At 31.2% G+C, this 16,158-nt stretch overlaps 1 protein-coding gene across 1 annotated transcript; it reads left to right on the top strand.

Annotated features, from left to right (window-relative positions):
• The first annotated feature begins 210 nt into the window (after positions 1 to 210).
• On the top strand, positions 211 to 4,271 carry LOC120134876 (folate-biopterin transporter 1, chloroplastic-like). Its single transcript, XM_039151257.1, has 9 exons — positions 211 to 440; positions 520 to 752; positions 1,538 to 1,602; positions 1,708 to 1,870; positions 2,493 to 2,641; positions 2,738 to 2,992; positions 3,070 to 3,238; positions 3,332 to 3,424; positions 3,882 to 4,271. The coding sequence occupies exons 1-9, from the start codon at positions 371 to 373 to the stop codon at positions 4,158 to 4,160; spliced, it is 1,476 nt and encodes a 491-aa protein (XP_039007188.1). The 5' UTR covers positions 211 to 370; the 3' UTR covers positions 4,161 to 4,271.
• The last annotated feature ends 11,887 nt before the right edge of the window (positions 4,272 to 16,158 follow it).

A 16,158-nucleotide genomic window follows, 5' to 3' on the forward strand; every position in this document is an offset into this window, starting at 1 on the left:
AGTATCTTTACGTAAAACCACCAGAATTCAATTCGACCCGACCATATTTTCTATAAAACTCAATCCGATCTAAACAACTGACCAAACCTGAAAACTTTTTAAAAATCTAACTCAATGAAATACTGTAGAAGGACAATTTAGTAACTTCGGTCACAAGAATTCCACTAAACGTCAACGCTTTAAATTAAAAAGTCCGGCAAGCCACCGATCTAAAGGCTCCAAATTCTTTCTCCTCAAGCTCCATCACTCCCTCCCAAATCCCCATTTTGCCTTCTCTTTGTCTCATCCCAATCGCCAGCGTAAACCGATTGCTTTCTTCGCAATCGACGCCTCTCACCGCCGCGTAATCCGTCGTAAATTGCTTCGGTAAATGAGCAGTATGTCCGTCGCCCTCCCGCTTTCCTCCAGGGAAGACGAGCCATTTGTAGATGCTAGAATTAGTAAGTCTAATTTTTCATTTCTTTACAAAAAGAAAATGAATAGAAGAATTTGAATTTAGTTCTGGTTTTTTTTAATAAGGTGCTGGTGATGGAGACGCGTTAGCAATTGGGATGGAAGAAGGTACGAGAACTTCGACGAGTTCGAGCTGGAATTCGAGGAAAAAGAACAGCAGATTGAAATGTTTCGGCGTCGATCTGTCGCCGGACAATGTGGCGGTTGCTATGGTGTATTTTGTTCAAGGCGTTTTAGGCCTTGCAAAGCTTGCTGTTAGCTTTTATTTGAAAGATGATTTGCATCTTGATCCTGCTGAAGTATGTTTCTCTCCCCCCTCCTCTTAAGGTTCAAGCTATTTTTGTTGATAATTTAGCACTTGTTTTAAGTTGAATTAGGCTTGGTTTAATTGGATGGTAAAATTCGTGATTTTCTTATTGGTTTTGAACGTTTTAGGTTATTTGTTTACTCTAATCAATTATTGTTTAGTTTTTGTTTCCTTTGTTTTTTCTTTCGCTTTATTGTTATTGATTTTATTATTTATATGAATTGATTGTGGTAGAATCAATTTTACAGCTGAGTGACTTATTCGTTTTAATCAACTATGATTTTGTTTTCGTTCCCTTTTGCTTTTGCTTTATAGAAAACTTGAAGATGTTTTCTGTATTGCCGCTTTTAGAAATGGAAATTGTTTTGTTTTACTTCTTGTTTTGTGCTTGCTACTTGCAGTTTGTATGTTGCATTTTGCCTGTTAAACATTGTTAAAAGTAAAGCAAAAGAAAAAGCAAATGGCAGCTGTAAAATCAGAATTAATTAAAAATGGAGGAATAACTTAAAACACAACATTGACTCTAACGCAGTTGATTTATCAAGTAAATTCATATATTTTTCCGGAGAGTATTGCATGTCTGATTTTAGAATTTTGTTATGGGAAAATAATTGTTGAGCCCAGTGTTGGATTATTTGACTCTTAGATCGAATTAAGGAATGTGTTTCATTTGATAAGTTAAAGCAACTTAAGACAAGTTGAGTTTGCATTTCCTTTTATTGCATGTATAACTTATGATCTTCTTAAAGAATTGACTGGATATATGTGGTTGACTAGACAGCTGTGATAACTGGTTTTTCTGCACTACCGTGGCTTGTTAAGCCATTGTATGGGTTTATTAGGTACGACTCTGTTAATTTACTATTTCTGTTTCTAATCATCTCTGAGAATTTTGAAGTATTTATTTCATCTCTAGATTTGCTTTGAGCAGTACTTTTTTTTGGCAGTGATTCAATCCCACTGTTTGGTTATCGGAGAAGGTCATACTTGGTTCTTTCGGGACTTCTTGGTGCTCTATCATGGATTTTGATGGCCACCTTTGTTGATGGCAAGTATGGTGCTGCATTCTGCATACTTCTTTCATCTTTTTCTGTTGCCTTCTCTGATGTTGTAAGTTTCTTCTTCTTTCCAGAATTTTTAAGTTATTCACTTAAAGATTAACTATTTCTATCAAGGGCAGTTTAGGGTTCTATGATTTCTTATATTTTTCTTGTGATGTTTGTTTTTCCCATGATAACGTTGATATGTATTCCAAGTTAGCTACATTTCTAATCCAAACTGTCTATATATCCAACCTTTGTAAGAGAATGTTGCCTGATCCTTTGCCTATATTTGTTAATCATGAATTGGTGTCAGGCTAAGGTGTGATTTAGAATAAACAGTAAGTTAATTCGTTTGCAAGTCATAAAGGAGCTCAGAGCCTGAGACTTTGTGCATGCTTGAGCTCAAATGCAAAGCAATAAAAATTCCTTGAAATCCTGCTCTAACACATTCATCAAAGTTCAAACAAAAAAGAAGAAACTTTAGTAGATTTTGAATTTTTGTGACTTATTGTTAGGGCATGCCTTATTTTCCGTTGACAACTTACACATGACTGCATGAGTGTTCGTGCCTACAGTCCAATCAGAAGCATTTTGAATGTTAGCCTTAAAACGATTCTTTGTTCAGCTGTCATGCTATTCATATTCTGTGAATGTTCCTGAATTTTGTTTGAAATTGATGTATTGTGTAGGTTGTAGATTCCATGGTTGTGGAAAGGGCACGTGGGGAGTCACAAAGCGTGTCGGGTTCTCTTCAGTCTCTATGCTGGGGATCTTCAGCATTTGGTGGAATTGTGAGTTCCTATTTTAGTGGCTCTCTGGTGGAAGCTTATGGTGTAAGGTATTTAGGGTGATTTATGGATGACTGTATGGTATAATTTACAAGGACAAAAGACAATTTTTGGCTAATCATTTTATAACCGATTTAATGTCTCAGGTTTGTTTTTGGTGTCACTGCATTATTACCACTGATAACATCTGCTGTTGCTGTTCTTGTAAAAGAACAGCGGGTGCTTGGCCCAGCAAGAGTGTCAAATGTTCTTTTTGGAAACTCTAACTTTCTTGAAAGCTCAAAAGAGAACATTATTCAGTTGTGGACTGCATTCAGACAGCCCCACGTATTTCTTCCCACGGTTTTTATTTTCTTGTGGCAGGCAACACCACACTCAGACTCTGCCATGTTTTTCTTCACGTATGTTCTTTTACTTTGTTTATAATTCCTTGTCATGTAGTTTTTGTGTCTCAAACAAAAGGTTCTTTTGATTTCAGAACAAATAAACTGGGTTTCACCCCGGAATTTCTAGGCCGTGTCAAGCTTGTTACTTCTGTTGCATCGCTGGTTGGAGTTGGACTGTATAATGGATTCTTAAAATACGTTCCATTGCGGAAGATTTTTCTTGTGACAACAATTGCTGGTTCAGTTCTTGGAATGACTCAAGTTTGTGTTTTGATTTACTTTTTGCATAAAGTTATTTAAGATCATTTGCATACTGTGCTCATGGCTTTATATGTCTATTTATAAATTTTGTAGGTCTTTCTTGTCACTGGATTGAACCGGCAGTTTGGAATCAGTGATGAGTGGTTTGCAGTTGGGGATTCCTTGATTCTAACCGTTCTTAGTCAGGTAATCGAATGCGTTTTTGCTTTTATTTATAACTACAGTTTGGAACTTGATCTTACTGTGTTGATTTCAGATATTAACCCTCAGATTTCCATTATCCGGATCCGTTTTACTTTTATGGATAATGGATTTGGATATCTATTATTTGAATCTACTTTATTTTTGCGGATGCGAATCCACTATTTGCTTTAACAAGGCACACACCCTGCATATACACAGTTGTTTGAACTTGAAACCTTTAGGGCAAACAACACTCACAACACTACCTTTTACCTCTAAGGTCGCTTGATGAGTTCGACAGATAATTAATTTGCATTTGGATTTAGATGGCTTTTCTCTTATTATAAACGATTTCGAAGTTTATAATAGTTTGCGAGTTCGGATTCAAACTTTAGTTCTTAATGATGACTACATGAATCAATTGAGTTAAGTTCGGGATTTATAAACTCGATATTTGCAGGCTTCTTTCATGCCGGTTCTCGTACTTGCAGCAAAACTATGTCCGGAAGGAATGGAAGCAACACTATTTGCAACTCTGATGTCCATATCCAACGGAGGCAGTGTCCTTGGGGGTCTGATAGGCGCCGGTCTGACCAAGGTATTCGGTGTAACGAGGGACAAGTTCGATAACTTAGCCGCCTTGATAATCCTCTGCAACCTCACCTCGTTGTTGCCTTTGCCACTACTTCGCCTTCTTCCTCGGGACGATTCCGACACTGCTCCTAAGGTAAAAATGTAGATAGCGAGATGAAATCCAATTGAACTTCGGGTTGTTTTCTTACCTACTCTACTAGTTTCGTCGGACACCTTTTCCTCCCCACAATGTTGAAGCCAAAGCTCTTTAACCATAGATTACAATGTAAAAACGTCAAGTCATGGATTTGACAATCCGGTTCGTATTATACGTAACGTGATTACAAATGATAGTATATTTTCTAAAGATTTATAACTATTTAACAATTAATACTCAAATACCTCTGCAGTTGTAGGTATTCGAACTCATGATCTTTAAGAATAATAACTATTTTTTTTTCTTTTTTGATTGTCCTCTTAGTTCTAAAGCTTCGTCTTGGCTAATCTGGACCAATCCGTATTGAACACTTGATTTCGGTAGGTAAGTTTCCAAGTAGGGATTTTTCTCGATTTATCCCGAGCATATTCCGAGCATTTCTCTCGATTTATTCCTGATTAAAAGTTAATTGTTTACGTCCATATATATATATAGGATAGGTCATTTTTAATTAATTGATAATAGATGATTAATTGATATCCTTATTAAAGTAATTTGTAAAAGAATATAGTTTGTTTGATTGATACAGTATCTTAAATATAACTATAATATATAAAAGTGCTCTAATGAAGCTTTAATAGAATCGACAAATATATTAAAGATTCTATTATCATAAATGTGGAAGTCATGATTGTTGCAGAGGTAACAATTATGATGACAATGATAATGAAGCATGGGAAATGGTAGGGTATAAATTGATGATTAATAATTTTAATTAAGTTATAATCAAGCAATAAGCACTTCAACTTATTTTGACGGCTTTTGATTAATAACCACTTTTGGTAAATTTGTGGAAACCCCCTCTAAAGTCTCAAACTGAAGTTTTGGACCTCTTGAATTCACTAGCGTCGGAAAATTTTTCTTTCGAGCCCAGATGCTAGAAAGTTTGAAAAGGAAGAAAAAAGAAATATATCCTGATTATACATTGATCAAATAACAGAGATTATAAATCGAACTAAAATAAGATTAAAACTTTAATTTGAGTTTTATCGATTTTGAGAAAAATCAAATTGCTACGAAAGAATAGAAGAGAAAGAGGATGTTTCGTGCTATCTATGTGGAAAATAACTATCAACATGACAACATTAAAGATTAACGTTTGAATGAAATGAACGAATAAAATTTGAAAAATTAATGATATAAATAATTTTTTTATTATTAGGTGAACAAAACACATAAACACTAAAATTTAGACAACTAAGTATGCAGTTTACTCTTCTCTAAAAAATCAATTAAATGCACATATTGAATTCTAAAAAAAAATATCATCATTAGCCTATTATGCATCTCTCACTAAAAGTGAAAAATCAAATTATCAACTTATGATTTGTGTATTTATTTAGTGTTTATTTTAATTTTAATAATATTTCGTTTGAAGTTTGATATTGGTCGAAATCCGATCCTATCATATTGGATCGGGTCGAAATCTATTAGATTCGGGTTAAATTACCATCCTAGACACGCCAATCAGATTTTAAATCATTTAATGATGTTACTGTCACGTCTTAAAAATTGTATATTTGAATATGTTTTGAACGTACAACGGTTTTCGATTTATACTCAATAATTTTATCAGATTTAAGGTTTAGGTTTAAGATTTAAGGTTTGTATATATTTATATAATCCTTTCAAATTATTTTTTAATATCGTATATGTATCGTGTATTCGTATTTACTGCGATATTACTCGAAGGAAACGGCCGGTGCCCATCGGGACATTTAACGGCAACACCGTGATGGCCATTGGAATTGCTGGACGTCTACCGGGCAATTACTCGCATGTTAGGGTTGCTATGGCCTCAGCAACCCCATGTGCTTGACCATGGCTTGTCTGTGGACCTCTAAATCATATGAACCCCTATTTAAATTAAATTGTAACTTCGAATATATATCATAATATTAATAAATGCAATTATACACGTAGCAAACATGATCATAAATATGAGGTAAATATCGTTAATGATAATAATACGATCGTATCGTCATGTCGAGACGATATCTATTTAAATCCCATGGCTAGAGAGCATGGGATCTTGTTGCTTTTAGGACAATGTTTGACCGGTGTTGGGCAGTTCACATGGGGTCAGCTGGACATTGTGTTAGCCGATACCTTAAGTTGACAAAACTTATCCATGGGTAGGAACATAAGTCGGTCGTGTCGGGTTTATATTTTCTGACGTATATTTTAGGATAACGAAATAAATCTCTTTCTAAATTTAGCCGGGAATTACGTTACTGTCTATATGTAGAGATTTTTACACAGGGATTTATTTACATGGATTACTTTCCATTACAGACGCACGTATGAAAACTGCATATGATGACTGTTCAACTATATATTTATTTATTTATACAAGCATTGGATTTTTATCTTTATTTTTAATTTTTCTGACTACCGGAGGTCTTCTACGGAAGCTGTTCTCAACCTGGTGTTGGGGGCAGCCTACTACCCTACCTCCCCCTTACCCCATTGCATATGGGAATAGGGTTTCGTTGTTGTTGTTGTTGATAAGAGATAAAGAGAGAAAATTTTGCATTTATATTAAAAAATAAGAATACAAAAGGATTTATAGTTTTCGATTTATTCGAATTAGTTTCTAATCTTAACCTCTAGTATCTATTTATAAATAAAATTCGAATAATCAAAACTCTAATAAATTTCGTATTATGCCATCAGCCGATGGTGACAAAAAGCTTATGTGATTTTCTATGTGCGAATAATGTATTGAAAATGAACCCAGCAAACAATGCCAAATGAAATGGATGATTGTAACCACCCCATGTGTCGAGATTCCTGGGTTGAATTCTTGCTTAAAAAACTGGCTAAAATACACCACCATTGCTCTTTGGAACTCAGGGTTAAAGTGTCTACAAACACGTGAATCCTTGCACCAAAAAGTGCTTAACCTTTTCCCTATTCCACTCCATTTAATTTCGGATAAGGTTTGAAGGTGGGTTTTCAGGGTAAAGTACACAAAGGGTCCCTGATAATAAGGTACAAGTCCCTCGACTATTAGAAGTTATAATATGATACTCTGACTATAGAGTGTTGCTTTGTTAAGTCACTCGACTATTAAAAGTTATAGAATGATCACCACACTATTTATTATGTTACAAACTCGTCCTTTTTTGTTAAAAAATGGTGAACATTATCATGATGACTGAGATACGATAGTCGTTTGAGATTCTAGGATCAGATTTTATCATATCACAATTAGTAGGTTAACGTTCAACTCATGATATCGTCAATTTTAACGGAAAAGGACGAGTTTTGAACATAATAAGTAGTCGGGAGACTATTTTATAACTTTTAATAATCGATGGACTCAATATAGTAACACTCTATAACCAGAAGACCATTTTGTAACTTTGAATAGTCGATGGACGTAATAAAGCAGTGCCCTATAGTTAGGTGAGCATTTGTGTACTTTACCCTTTTTTATGGGTTCGAATGCATTTAAATTTTTGAAAAACAAATAAGTTAAAAAATTATATTTAAAGTTTGTTCTTTTTTTATTATTAAATAGTCTATGATAATTATAAGATAATATTTGTTTAAAAATTTATATTTAAAGTCACATGTACGACACGGATCAGTCAATACAAAACACTAACCCTAAGAATTGAAAGGACACCAAAAAAGTTTGTTTTTATCATGTTAAGTTGATTACAAAGTAGTATTTGTTCTAAGTTCTCTGAATTATTTGACAATAAACGCTCGATCACCCAGCTACAGTTGCTGGTACTAGAACCCATGACTTCTAAGAATGACAATAATTCTTTTAACAATTGAGGTAAGTTGGTTAGTGCGTATTCTGATACAAGTAAATGACATTTTAGGTCAGCTCAGTTGGTAGAGCACAAGGTGCTTAACCTTGAGGTCGTGAGATCGAGTCCCACGGAGGGCATTTCGTAATTCGGAGGTCTCTTACGGAAGCTGCTCTCAACCTGGTGTTGAGGGTAACCTACTATCTTACATCCCCTTACCCCATATATATGGGAAAAAAGGACAACCATTTCGTAAAAATTGTTCATGTCTCATATATTGAAAAATCAAAATCAAGTGAGATGATAACCAATTGAATGGTCTACCTTTCATTACATGCATGGTCCATTTTTTTTATTTTAAATAATCAAGCAAGATCTCCCAAATCCAACCAAGTGGAGAGTAATCAAAGATCTAATTAATCACTTTCCATAGATTTAGAGTGTAATTAAAGTATTATATAAAATATTTGACTTATTATTCTATGCACAGATGGTGAAAAAATATAAACAATAATTGAACCAACTTAATTAAATACTAATATCTTGTGGCCTCATATGTTTTCCCTTTTTTTCTTCTTGACAAATTGTGCCAATTTTATTGATCAATCTAACTTTTTTTTTTATTTTGTTTAACTGACAACGACACCGATTTTAATGCTGGTTGTCGCCTGTCGGTTATATTTTTTCTTTTTAATTTTTTTAATAAGAATAATTATGTATTTGTGACACGTTCTCTGTCTTTATGACACGTTTATCTCTGCCTTTGTAGCATGTTTTTCTTTGTCTTTTGGTAGCTTACGGTTTTTTACCGTTGTTTTGTTTATCTTTGTTTTTTAGGGTTGGATTTGACATCGTCATGACTGATCAAGATGACGCTTATTTGTTATCATTGATGATCTTCCCTGCCTTGGACATGCGATTTGATTTGGATGCGCGTTTTGCGTTCGTGGATAGTTTTCTCACGTCGCTTGACTATGATTTGCGATTTGTCGGTGGTCTTTCAATAGCTTCATCCCCTTTTTTTATTCGTTTATTGATGCAGTCAGAGCTTTTCGTATCTTTATTTTATTAAAAAAAATTAGGTTTTTTAACATTTCCTTCTTTTGTCCTTATGTGGTCTAGGTTACTAGTTTTTGTCTCAAAGGTAATAGGAAAATGTCATAATTATATTTTAGGTTTACGATTATGCTTGTAAATGTTCATTGTAATTTGATATATTTTCTACTTTTAATAAAATTAACGAGAAAAACACTAATATCTTCTTTTCTTAATTTAATATTAAAGAGTTATAGTTAACTTGGTTAGTTGCATCAACATATAATTATGATGGGTAATTACTTTTCTTTATACTCATACTAAAAACCACAAGTTAATTAACAATACTTCCACTATGGTTAAGTGTGCTTTAGAAGAATAATAATTGGTGTATTATGAAAAAAAAAACACTTAGGACCTTGTTTAGGGCACAAAGCCCTTGAAGACCATAATAAAAAGTGATTTTTTTATAACCATTAATATTTAATTTGTTAACTTATTAATCTGAATTGAATATCATAAAAGTCTACTACAAGAATGATTCTTCCAATTCAATCCTTTTTATTCATAAATTTCAAGATTCAAATTAATGACTTTATTTCATAGACGTAATATCTCGTCCTACTAAATCAAATGATAGGTTATATTTTTTATTATTTTTAGTGATTGATATAATAATATTCCGAAACTTATATATATCTATTCCCGACTTGCACCGTTTTATATTTTATCATTTATACAAATAATTATTTGACTTGAAAATAAACAATAATGACATTTCATTTTATAGAGGTGTACGATTAAAATTATACGAACTCACATATCACATTAATTGAATTTCATAATTAATTTTGTAATAACCCAAATTTTGGTTAGTGACTAAAATGTAAGTTTTAAAAGCTTAGTGGTTAAAGTTTAAACTTGTAAAAGTTTAAGGACCAACAGATGTAATTTTAAAAAGTTATTTATTTTAGCCTGTAAATGATCATTTTGACCTAAAACAAGGATTTTCATGATAATCAAATTTTTGGTATGGAATTTGTGTTAAAAGTTATAAAGCGTTAAATTTCGGTATAGAAATCAGATAATCGGATCGAATCAAAATTTTATGAAAATTTGAAGGATGTTAGATAATGGTTGGAAATATCATTTCCATATTTTATATTAGATAAATTTAGTTTGGATCAATGTAATTTTTCATATTTGGGACTAACAGTGAAATTTTAGTGACTAAAATGCAATTTTTGAAAATTGCATGATTAAAGTAGAAAGTTAAAGCCAAATTGATTCATCTTTGACTAAGGAATATTTTTAATGGAAGGTAATGCAATGACATTTTGTAATTTTCAAGTTTCATTAATGATATTTTTGGAATTTCTCATTAATTGAATTTTAAATTCAATTAAATTATGTTAAGACGTGTTAAGAATTATTTAACTAGAATAATCAAGAAAATTTAATATATTTTCAGCTCCAAACTTCTCCAAGGCCGAAACCACCATTGCTACAAGATAAGAAATTTTGTTTTGATTTTTAAGGCTACATGATTGATCTTTGGATTAAGTTGTGAAATAGAGAATTATTCTATATGAAATTGTCTATCATTTAGTATAAATATTACATGGTGAAGATGATTATATGTTGAGATTTAGAATTAGGGTTTATGTAGAGTTTATGGAGTTTGAAGAATTAATGAAAGATTATTATGTTTTTTATGTTGGAGATTAATTTTCAAGCATGCATGATGTTTAAAATCAAGTGTAGAATGATCTAAAGCATTCGCCCTAACTAGGGTTTTAGTGATTGATTTGATTTTGGTTCAATTTGATGTTGTGATGCTTAGAGTAGAATGAATTTGATTCAAGGAAGTTGAAAACATGCTTGAAAGTGAATGGAAATCAAACCCTAGATTAATTAGGGTATTCGACCATATGAAGAAAATTAGGGGAAAATTATTGGAAAATTTCCTATGGTCTAGAATTAATATTATAAGTGTTCTATGGGATTTGGAGATCAATTTGGATCAATTTGGAAGCTTGGGTTAGTAAAAGGGTTAATATACAAGTTTTGAGAATTATGGGATATTATTGCAAAAATGTGAAGTTTGGGGGTGTTCAATGTTAATTTTTAACATTGAAATGCTGGAATTTTAAGTTAGAAAGTTGATTGGAACCAAATTGCTAGTTTGGTCAAGTTGAGGGTGAAATTAGAAAAATCTCAATATTATAAGGACTTGATTGCAAGTTTATTAAATGTAGAAGTATCATTTGAGTAAATTACTGTAATGCTGGAAATTTTATTAGTATGCTGATTTTTGGATTTAAATACTGAGTTGGGGTTGAATTGCAAGTTTACTAAATTGGGTGGTTTAACTTGAAAAGTCTAAGAAAGTTTGTGATGAAATTGAAAGCTTTTGAATGTTTAAGTGTTGATTTGAATATTTTATTGAGATGCTGGAAATTTTATGTAATTAATATGAAATTATCATAATAGTGAAGGGTCATTATGAATTTAATGTAAAAGTTAAGGTGAATTCTAGAAAGAATTCATAATTAGTGGCCTGATTATGCAATTGATAAAAGCCAAGGGGTTAATTTTGGAAATAAATATTTATGGAATTTTAAGAGTATGTTGAGAAGTTTGAAACTATGATGGAAGTACGATTTAATTTTATATCAATTTTATTTTTCTAGACTTTATATTTTAAGTTTAGATTATGTTAGTTCAATACTAACATATAGTTTGAATATGTTATATCATTATGTTACATTGTCAGACTACGAAAAATCTAGCGATTTGAACGATTAACAAGGAAAAAAATAAAGCTCGTGATTAGGAATATTACATAAAAGGTTCGGTAGTGAGACAAAAGTGAGTACAATTTATTTATTTAATTATTTTAATCGATGACAACTTGCAACAAGTTGACCTCGTATTGTTTTTCAAGCATGTTTTCTTCTTTAATTATGGATTATTTCTATAATGTTTATATAATTTTTTTATGGATGATATAGGGTATGAACTACCCAAGTACGAGTTTTATGAGAATGAATATTAAATGTTTATTATTTTGATTAATATATGATTATATTATGAATTAAAAGGTCATTGTATGTAGCATTGAGAGTTGCAGGTACATTTAGCATGCCATTAATTTGAGTAACTTCAAGTCAAGTTATGGTACATTCATGTACATTATGATTAGCACCGTTGGTGTATATGTTACAATCTGCACTTGGAGTGCATCTTATGATATGTTATGATTGGCACCATGATGTGCCTAATGCGTACCTTATGTTCTACTAGCGCACCTTATGTTCTACTAGCATACCTTATATTCTCTTAAATATACTTTGGGCTATGAAAATAAAATATAAGCTACAAATGTGTTAAGTTGGCACGGAATATGTTATGTTTATGTTATCTAATATGATTTTATAAGAAAATGAAACAAGTTGATTTGCAGGTTAAGATGAAGTGTTGGACTTGAATAAGTCGGTTTGAAAGCTTAATGTTTTATTCAAAATTTATTTGTAATGTTTTATCGTATTTATGATATGTTCATGTTTTATCGCACCTTAGCTTATTACTGCCTAACTAAGTTATACTCAGCACTTGACGATTTTCATGCGTAAGTTCTGATAGAGATATAGACGTTCAGTAAGGAGACTCCCGAGCATCTTTTTGGAGATCGTTTACATTATCAGTATCAGTAAGACATCTTTGATGTTACTTTTGACTAGTAGTGACATGTACATTTATGTTATTAGTTTGCTTAATTAATTTTATTCTAAATAATATGTAATAGTAACTAGGATTATTTTATTTTGATTAGACTAGTTATATCCGAATTTTTGAATGAACTACTATTTATGTTTTTTAATTTTAAATGGTTTTAAAATTCAATAATGTTTAGGCAATACTATATAATTAATCAGACATCACTAAATTGTTTAATTATTATTTAAAAATGGATTTGTTTTCGATGTTTAAATATTAATTTATGACATTATTGACTAAGAAACAATTTTATAAATTTAAATAGGAACATTTTAAAACGAAACAAATTTTTAAGTACTTATATTCAATGAATATCTATCAAGTTGATGTGACATCTTTAGTTCATATTTCGAGACGTATACGGATTATGGGTGTTACAAATTTTGTGATTTGTCTAATAAAATGACTAACTAATCTTAATCATGTGCTCCAATTCGATAGAGTTTTTTTTTTTGGCGAGCTAAGTCAACATGATTAGAAGCTACAATTCAAGTGAAAGCAACCTAAAAACAACCACAAAATCTATACTTGTCAAACTTAATAATCACGGACATACATGATTTTATGTTACGAGGTAAATTTGAATTTTTAAAATTTTAGGGTGCAAACTTGAATTTATAAAATTTCGAGTGATGAAAATAAATTTTCAATAGAAAATACATAAAAAAATCAAATATATATAGTAATTTTAAAATTTCAAAAGGACGACTGTCCCACCCGCCACCCTAAGTCTCTACTAATAATATCAACCCTTAATGGTAAATAGGAATTTCTTCTTTTTTCTTCATTTTTATACAAAAAATATAATATTAAGATATAAAATAGTTATAGATATTAAAATTCAAATCCGATTTTACTTTAAGCGGCCTCAATAATAAAATAGAGTGTTGTTTTTTAGAGGTTTCAGATTCAAACAATTATATTTACACGCATATGTACGTTGTTAATGACTAAGAAAGATTCTCGATATATAATATCACATAATCACCACATACTATTAAATAAAAATTTAATTTTACTTTAAAAGTTATTTATTATAAGAAAAATAAAGAAAGAAAAACAAAGAAAAACAAAGAATTATTATGACGAGAAAATAGAAGAGAGACCAACGGGGTTGGTTCAAGTGATAAGCAACTTGATATCGCTTAAGCAAAATTTCAGGTTCGAGTCTTTGTGTATGCAGAAAATTTCATCTGGGATATTCACCCACCAAAGGCAGATGTGTGATCCAGGTCAATCTAGAATAATCAACGCTAAACCTTAGAACTAGAAGGCAACAAAAAAAAATAAAAGAGGTAGTAAATGTGAAATACAAGTAAATAATCGAAATAATAAAGAAAATGTTCCAATGTTCTCATCAAGTTGAAAAATTTTAGCATTATCATTTAAAAATTCTGAAAAATCCATTTATCGAAAAAGTAACCCCAAACAATATTATTTAAAAATATCTCTTAAATTGCATACGTAAAATGATATCGTATTTTGTGAAAAAGTGAGGTATAATTTTACGTTATACAAAAAGCGAGTTTCATACATTTATAGTTGTCTTTATCCAAAAATAAATAAATAAATTTACTTAAAAAATTGATGAATCACACATCTAACAAAACACGATGTACATTAAACATGTTTTGTAGAACACAATGTAATTCTAAATACACAATTTGAGAGATATTTTTTAATTAATACTGTTTGAGATTACTTTTCCAATAAATAAAAAAATTTAATAGATTTTTTTAAATAAAAAAGCCAAAAAAAAAAGTTTTAGGCACTATTGCAAGAAATGCCGGAAGCAAAAATCACGGCGATTGTCGTTATTTTTCAAGTTAAATCGCATCCAATTCTGTTAACTCTTATTTTATCATAAAAAATTATTTTAATCTTTTTTATGGGTAAACTCTCTATTTGGTCGCCACCTATTATTTAATTTTTATTTTGGTTATTCAATTATTATTTTTTAATTATATGTATCATTATGTTTTGATTTTGTTTTATTCATCCGTTGTCAAAAAATTTAATGATAGTATTGACATGCCACCATAAGGTAATGTGATGTCAGCATTAAAAAGATAGTTTCACCGTTCATTTTTTAACGACGAGTTACAAAACATAATATCATATATGATTTTAGAAAAATAATAGTTAACTGATCAAAATAGGCACTAAGTAATAGGTTGGTGACAAAAAATATCCAAACACAGTTGGACACATACCAAATGAAAAATCCAAGGCATAAGGGTTATTTTTGTCCCTATAAAAATTAGCTGACCCTATTCCCATATGTAATGGAGTAAGGGGGAGGTAGGGTAATAGGCTGCCCCAAACTCCAGGTTGAGAGCAACTTCCTTGAAAGACCTCCGTTATGAATTGTCCTCAGTGAGACTCGATCCCACGACCACAAGGTTAAGAGCCTTGTGATCTACCAACTGAGCTAGACAGACAAGACTTTTGTCCCTATAGTAAACTTAATTTATCATTTTTGTCCCTATGATATTTTCGCATCAATCTAGTCATCGAAGTTGTTTAATTGCTTCATTTTAAACCCGAACTTAAAACTTTCAATCATAAACCCTAAATCATGAACTATAACTTAAAACACTAAACAATAGCAAATATTTTAAACATTAATACGATTAAGCAACTTCGTAAACTAAATTGATGCTAAAATACTATAAGAATGAAAATGATAAATTAAGTCTACCATTGAGATAAAAATATCCATTAACCGAAATTTAACATCGCAACACATCATTTTTATTTTTTATTTGTGAAATACTTTATTATTTTCTTGAGAAAAATCAATTTGTTAAATTTATCCATTTTCCCAAATGTATAGGGACTAAAACATCTCTTACAATAGTAGAGACTAAAATAAACATTTTGGTATAATAATGAGGTTTCTGGTAAACTTTAGCCAACTCTAAAATATGTTATTTCTCTAGAAACAAGATCTAACTCCTTTTTTTGATAAAATTATTTTTGATTTTTGATTTTTTTTAATTTAATCTTTAAACTCCAAAGTCTTGGTGGAGTTTTTTTCATCAAGTTTTAAGATTTTGTCCTGATTAATCTGGATCGATTCGGATCGCACACCCAATTTTAGTGGGGGAGTCTCTTAACGGGAATTTTCATGATATCAAACTGGTCACTACTTGAACCGATCCGTTGGTACCTTGTGGAGTTTTTAATGGTAGAAAGGACCACTATAGCTAAGCCCCCACCCGACCAAATCGTCACAAATTCCACTTGGCCTTGTCCCTTAGAACATGGAGTAAATAATGGAACCTATCAGCAAAACCCCAAGGCCCTTTTCTTTCATAAAATCTACCTCTCTCGTGCACATACTAGACATGTTCATACACTTC

This window comes from Hibiscus syriacus, unplaced genomic scaffold (assembly GCF_006381635.1).
Source record: "Hibiscus syriacus cultivar Baekdansim isolate YM2019G1 unplaced genomic scaffold, ASM638163v2 tig00110600_pilon, whole genome shotgun sequence".
Taxonomy (NCBI): Eukaryota; Viridiplantae; Streptophyta; class Magnoliopsida; order Malvales; family Malvaceae; genus Hibiscus; species Hibiscus syriacus.

Excerpts from the sequence above, each read along its gene's own strand:
- LOC120134876 (XM_039151257.1), top strand. The coding sequence starts at position 371 with ATGAGCAGTATGTCCGTCGCCCTCCCGCTTTCCTCCAGGGAAGACGAG. Across the intron at positions 441-519 it reads ATTTGTAGATGCTAGAATTA|GTGCTGGTGATGGAGACGCG; the intron begins GTAAGTCTAATT and ends TTTTTTAATAAG. Across the intron at positions 3,239-3,331 it reads CAGTTCTTGGAATGACTCAA|GTCTTTCTTGTCACTGGATT; the intron begins GTTTGTGTTTTG and ends TAAATTTTGTAG.